Below are 6862 nucleotides of genomic sequence, written 5' to 3'. Positions count from 1 at the left end.
ACATTCCTTTTTTTCTTTTTAATAACAATTAATTTGATGTCTCAGAATTCTCTCAAGATAATGATGGCGCTATCCCTTTTGTATATATTTACCCTTTCCTTTTTGATGGCTTGTATACTATTGAGATGAAATATCGTTTCTCTAAGATCAAAATTGTGTTCTACTAACAGTGTTCATTTATATTGGCATTTCATCACTTTCACAGGTTTATGTGTGTGTATATATATATATATATATATATATATATATATATATATGCATATATGTAAAGGAGTTGTTATATGTATATTTATATACTAATAGGCCATAATATACTCACAGGCATATGTCTATTGCCTACAAGTAGAGGTCTCTAGAAGTGGCTGTTTTACTACCAAAAATTATCATGTTGTTAATAATGGTTGCAAAGAAGATACTGTGGTTGTTGTCAGATTTTCTCAATGATTCTCACTCTGATGCAGGTTCATTAAGATGGACTTCAATGAACCGCCCACACTGTTTGATACTGCTATACAGTGTCTTTTGCACCATGAGCCTTTAGCAATTCAAGCTCTCCAGGAGATCCCAGGGGAGCTTTTTGTTCCATTGTTCACTGCTGCCTTCAAGGGTAGACATGAGAAGATACTTTCAGCAATGGTGAAGAGTTGGCCGTTTTTCTGCCTCCATGTTGGGCCATTAAGCATGCAGGAAGCCCAGCACAAACTATGGAAGGTCATGGTTGAGAGTCTTCAGCTTTTTCCTGCTGAGAACCCAGCTTTTAGGTAAGATTCTGTATAACGGAGGTGTAGTAAGATACAGGAGGTTATGCCATTGTCTGCTATTCTCTCAGAGGTAGTGTAGGCTAGTAGTGAAAGAGAAGATGAGACTGTTAGTCTAAACCTTGAGTTGACTTTGAAACAAGTGTCTTACAATGTTGAATATGGAATGTAAGGGGTCCAGAACACTATTGATGGATTTGAATTGTGGTATTACTATTTACATTGAAGAAAGACTTGAGTGTTAAGTCTGCTGAGGATTGGTGGAGAATTAAAGGAAACAGTCATGAGTGCTGTTTACTTTTCGTGGGAAAGACTTGTTGGCCGTAAGTCAATATAAGGAATGTAAACCAAGAATAAAGTGATTTTTCTGAGTGCACAGTAATCCATGAACTTAAGGAGATCCCAAGATAACTTTGTTCTGTTGTTCAGTGCTGCCTCTGTGGATGGGCGTAAGATGCACTGACAGCAGTGGTAAAGTTTGACCCTTTTCTCACGCTGCATTAGAGCATTAGGCACACCTGTTGCAAGAGAACACCAGCTAGCTATGGTATTTTATCTTCCACAGTTTGTTATGGTAATTGTTGAAAAATGGATGTAAGGTTGAGCTTATCTTTAAAACTCTGAGGTCTTACAGAGGGTTTTACTTTGGTAATAGAGGTGCATGAGGCTGCTATTGATAGATATACATAAAATGGAGGCAGGAACAGCAAGGCCTGTGAGAATTAATTGATATATAAAATAGTCAAGGATAGTAAAGGATATAGTATTTGCATAGGAAAGTCTTGCTGATAGCTGGTATATGGAGCGACAAAGGAAAGAGAGATCATTTTGTCACTACATGTTATTATTGATCCTGCTTGGTTATATTAATATTTGCTACCCCTCAGATGCTGTATCTTTTTTTAACCTACAGGAGCCCTAAACTGAGGATCCTAGATTTAACTCAGCATCCTGGCTGCAAGACCAAATGCCCTGTGATCACTACTACATGCACACCCTGTTTGCGTTGTTGTGCTTACTCTGAGCGCTCTCTCATGAAAGTCGAAAGCCAATGTAGTAGTTCAAGCTCAGAACCTGAGGGTCAGTCCCCCAAGACAACTATGGAATTACTAGTGAGCCTTTCCCTTGATAGTGCCTTTAGGGAAAATGAATTTTTTGCTTTGCTTCTGAGTAAGGTTGAGCAGAGCTTGGGATCTTTGCACCTCTGCTGCCGTGATTTGCGCATTAAGAATTTGAGTGAGTGCAGGTGGGCCTTAAGCCATCTTGATCTGAAATGTGTTTCTCACCTGGCAGTTGTTAAGGCTTCTCTCACTAATGTCGTCTCCCTTCTGAAGCACGCTGTAAACTTAGATAGTCTTAGCCTGTCTAAAATCACCTGTAGATCTTTCAAGGGAAGAACCTTTAGAAATTTCCTTTGCCAACTGAGAGGTATGGACCACCTCAAGGAGCTCAGCCTATCCTCCTTCTGCCTCACCGATCATCTTGAACATGTCCTGAGGTAAGAGCTTGGGATAGGTACTGGGTTACAGTTAATAGCCTGTTTTTAAGATGAGAAAAAGAATTCATCTTTCACCTTCCATGTCAGAATGGGCAATGCTGTGGGTTTAAAAACAGCCAAGAAAGGGCACCTTTTTCTAATTGAAGAGAAAAACAGAGTTGCAAAAATCTGGTCGTCTAAATGCATGCAGGCAGTGTGCTCAGTGAAGGTGAAAAGAGCAGTGCAGTAATTCTCTAGCCATCAGGAGATGAAGAGGAGGAATTGAGAGAAAGTTTATGTTACAGCACAGGCGACCATACTTATAGCCACGTATACCCATTGACTATGGGCCAGACCATTTCCCTTATGTGCTATCTCCAAGGTTCAGGCTGGGAATGTGGAGGCTGTCATTCATGGACAGGCCACAGGGAGCTTCCATTTGTTTGCACCCTCTGCCCTATCTCTACCAAGCAGCTGAACTAGTCCCACCTTTAATTATATTCTAGTTACTAAGTACATAATATTTTCACTGAGCTTTCCACACACCTCTATAGCAATATCTTGTATGCATTATCAGGGTTAAAATAGCATTTGTTAAAGTGATAAAGTGTCTTTCACAGATGCACAAGTCTACTAAGTATGTGAAAGCCCACAGCATTAGCTGCTAATGCAAAATATGTGCAAAGTAGATTACTCTAGATTCCTGGATATAACTCTTCTCTTATAGTCCTCATTTTCCAGAAATATTTGTTTGTTTCTTCTTTGCAGAGTACTATCAGCTGATTTGGACTTTTTGCAACTGCCATTCTGTGAACTTTCTTACAGCGACTTCAAGTTTCTGTCTCAGTGCCCTCAAGTCAACCATTTAAAGCTGTTGGATATCAGCAACAATTCAATGTACTGGGACGATTGTGTGCCCTTTTATTGTCTCCTGGAGAATCTCTGTGGTACCTTGCAGCATCTGGCAATTAACCATTGCCTTTTAACAGATGCTACACTCTCTATTCTGGCCCCAGCCCTGAGCCGCTGTTCCCAACTCCGTTTGTTCAGCTTTTCTTCTAATCCCATTACTATGCCTATGCTCAGGAGAATTCTTGAGTATTTAACATCCATGACGCAGCTGAAATATGTGATTTATCCTATCCCGGTGCATTGCTATGGGAGATGGCAGGATCGGGGCAGTTTTGATCCACAGAAACTGGGTGCTGTGAATGCACAGTTGAAGATCATGCTGCAGGAGGCAAAAAGGGATGACATGACTTGGATGACTTACACGGGTTAAATTGCGGACTTCAACACAGTTTCAACTTGATATGTTCCCCTAAGTGGGAATAGGTTTTGTTGTTGTTGTTATTGTTGATCCCATAGAGTTAATACAAATGGTCCTTATGTTGTAGGAAAATACAGTTAAAAAGTATATGTGTGTAACGGATTTCAATAGCGAAAAACTTAGAAGAAAATGGAGGACTTTGAGAGGACCTATGTGTCTCTTGACTATTGTTCTTGAAAGTATTTCATCTTACCTACTAAAATTTGACATAGAGAATTCGGAAAGACTACATGACGAAATGTCACAGCTCCATCTTCAATGAGATTTATGTCTGGATACTTAACACCAGTCGCGACAATCTAACCTGTCCTACGTGTGGCTTAGGAGGGCAGGTGGTGATTGAAGCCAAACATGTTTATCCCTAAAGTTGTATGAAAGTTGTAAACTTAAAACTATGTTTAGCTGTTTATAGAAAACTTTCCGAATTGAACATTGAGAAAAAAATGTACAGGCACTATCCACTGCGTGGCTTCATTTTTATTTCATACTCATTTACCAAGGATCCGTTTGGCTGCCTGACAGTAAAGACAAGGAAGGCAGGCTCCTGACTCGAGCCACTCAGAGAGAGGCTGAACGTTTCTGTGCCTTATCTTCCATTCCTGCATAGTTGAAAATTATCTTTCACTCTTGGAGTGTAAGTTGTATCTTTCTTGATCTTCTTCCCTATTCTGTTCAGTGCCTAGTGGACTCTTATGATACTGGGTCTTTTCTCAGCAAAATTCATGCATTCAGTGTTACCATCTTGGAAGCTTTCTCTCACATCTGTTTCATGTCTGCCCCTTGTCACTGTACAAAATACCGGGCAGAAGGGCAAGGGATCAGCAGGTAGTGATTTTAAATCCTTAGGGCAATCTGGTCCAGTTGTCCACTGTAATCTCCCCGTGGGTCTCTCCATTTTAAAACATAGATGCACCTTTGTCAGTGGGAGGCTGAAGAATGCATCTTTCTGGTCCAAGACAGTGGACACCTGTTTCTCTGGAGGAATCAGCTTCTTGAGAATGTGAGGTCCAAGGTTTCTTCCCAGGCAGGGTGACTGGCAGGGAGGCAGCGTCCCTGACTCTCCAAGCCAGGCAATATGGACTGCAATTTCCCTTTTTGTTTCCTAGGCCTTTGGGAATTGTTTAATCTGCACAGGGGAAGCTGAGCCGGTTAGTTGAAGAATTGTAGGAACCTGGTGTTGGGCCAGTCTTGAGGGGCTGGTTTCTGCTAATACACCTGAGAATCATCGTTGTCAATCTGAGGGGTAGTCCAACTGTATCTGTTGATTGAAGAAAGGAATTGGAGCTGGGAGATCTTCTTCCCCCAGAGGGTAAGACTCCCCACTTCTGCTGGGTAGCTGGAAATCTAACATTGTCTCCTTACCTGAGAAGTGACAGTGGCTTTTCCTCATATAAAAGGTCTGTCCCAATCAGTTCTCTGTTGTTAAGTACCCTTTAAGCTTCCTCCAGCACCTGGAACCTACTCCTACCTCTAATCATTTAAACTTTTATAATATTTTCCTTATGTGTTGTGGTTACTTTTATGAAACTGGTTTTGTTTCTTACTTTCTCTCTTATCCTGGCTATCACACAAAAAAATGAGACTCTCTTATATTTGTTTAATAATGAGCTTCACAACTCTATTCTTTACTCTCTCAACTAATTTGGTTTCCTCCAAGCTTACATCCCAGTGATACCTGTGTTTTACAGCTTTTCCTTTTTCTGCTTCTTCCTGATGTCTCTTGGACCTCTCTCTCATGGCTCAAGCCCCAGGCCAAATCTCTCCTTCCTCTTCTAATTCATCCTACCCTATTGGCAGGAATTCCAGCCTTCTTGTCTCCCCTGCTCAGTGATTGGCTGTAAGCTGCTTTGTTGGCATACAAGGGGACAATAATGGAGTAGAGTTTACACAACATTTGAGACAGAAGATTCTCAGGATAGGGTTGCAACCAGACATGGGAGATACAGAAATCATTATTTGAATTATACAGTAACCTTATGCCAACACTAATGTCTGGGGGTTAGGGGTGGGAGGGCAATTGGGTGACAAAGGAAACCATTTAGCAGATGTCTTTAAATCTTCTAAAAAGGACCATGAAAATTTTGATTAAAGTATAATTGGTCAGTGTTGGACAGAAGGGAAATTTACTTTTCTCCAGGCTGCGTTGTCTATCATTAATTACCTCCTGCAGCCCAGGGGCAGTTTTTTCTACTTTTACTCAGAGAATGATGGGTTTGATTTTCTTAATTAATTCTTAATATGGATCATCAGTTGAAAAGTTGGAATAAATCATGGAAGAAGAAGGGGTGAAACTTCTTTTCCTCTCAGGGAGAACCCAGGGGAACTTTTCCCCTTCTCTGTGGGTGCTTAGAATAAGCCAGAGAAATTGGCACCTTAAGAGACTCTTTCCCCTCCCTGTGTGCATTTTGCTTAGACATGGCAAAGTCCTGAAGGAGAGGCTCAGCCCTTCTCTTATTTCACACAGGGGCCTAGACCATGAGTGGGACTCAAGCTACGAAACAAGTGAGAGCCCTGGAGTTAGGCAGAAATGGGTTTTAGTTTTGGTTATGTTTTCTCTGAGGGACTTGACAGAGGCAAAAGGAATCAGGTCCAGATATGAAAGGCGGTATCAGTGTTAAGCCAGGAGAAATGGCTTTGTCTCATACCAGAGAAAGCTGTTTGTCAATACAGGGAAGAGAACTGACAGAAATACACAGAAAAACAGAGACACGTACAGAAATACAAGAGTAAAAACAACCAGGGGTGGCCACCACACATTCATATACCTAAGACAGACAGGAGGAATCTGGTGAGGTTTTACATGGATCCTAGTAACTGGGTCAGTAGCATTATCATATCCTTCCTATGTGTCCAAACAGAGGTGCTTTAACCAGAGTTCACTATAGGGGTGACAGACCAAGTGGCTTTCTAAGGTGGGGGGTGGCCTCTTACAATAATTGTGGTGGTTTGAATAAGAATGGCTCCGATAGGCTGCTATATTTGAATGCTTAGTCATCAGTGAGTGGAAGTACTTGAGAAGGATTAGGAGGTGTGACTTTGTTGGAGGAAGAATGTCCCTGGGGGTGCACTCTGAGCTCTCAAAAGCCCAAGCTGGTCTCAGTGTCTCTTTCTTCCCACTGACGTCAGGTCTGGACATAGAACTCTCAGAGTATCCTCCAGCACCATGTCTTTCTATATGTAGCCTATGTTCCCCACATTGACAATAGACTAAACCTCTGAAACTATATGAGAGGCCCAAGTAAAATGCCTTCTTTCATTGGAGATGCTATGATCATGGTGTCTATTCATAGCACTAGA

The 6862-nt window shown here is 41.4% G+C and overlaps 1 protein-coding gene across 1 annotated transcript; it reads left to right on the top strand.

The window, feature by feature from the left end:
* Positions 1–471: 471 nt before the first annotated feature.
* On the top strand, positions 472–3517 carry LOC127185356 (melanoma antigen preferentially expressed in tumors-like). The gene is made up of 3 exons (XM_051141846.1): positions 472–761; positions 1672–2256; positions 3004–3517. The coding sequence occupies exons 1-3, from the start codon at positions 472–474 to the stop codon at positions 3515–3517; spliced, it is 1389 nt and encodes a 462-aa protein (XP_050997803.1).
* Positions 3518–6862: the final 3345 nt, after the last annotated feature.

Source organism: Acomys russatus, chromosome X (assembly GCF_903995435.1).
Source record: "Acomys russatus chromosome X, mAcoRus1.1, whole genome shotgun sequence".
In the NCBI taxonomy this organism is placed as follows: domain Eukaryota; kingdom Metazoa; phylum Chordata; class Mammalia; order Rodentia; family Muridae; genus Acomys; species Acomys russatus.
The sequence above is the reverse complement of the archived record's forward strand: the minus strand, read 5'-3'. Positions and strand labels throughout refer to the sequence as shown.

What these genes read in the sequence shown, in the direction of transcription:
- LOC127185356 (XM_051141846.1), top strand. Translation starts at nt 472, where the DNA reads ATGGACTTCAATGAACCGCCCACACTGTTTGATACTGCTATACAGTGT. An exon ending in GCTGAGAACCCAGCTTTTAG is followed by an intron (nt 762 to 1,671) that starts GTAAGATTCTGT and finishes TTTAACCTACAG; the next exon opens with GAGCCCTAAACTGAGGATCC. An exon ending in CATCTTGAACATGTCCTGAG is followed by an intron (nt 2,257 to 3,003) that starts GTAAGAGCTTGG and finishes TCTTCTTTGCAG; the next exon opens with AGTACTATCAGCTGATTTGG.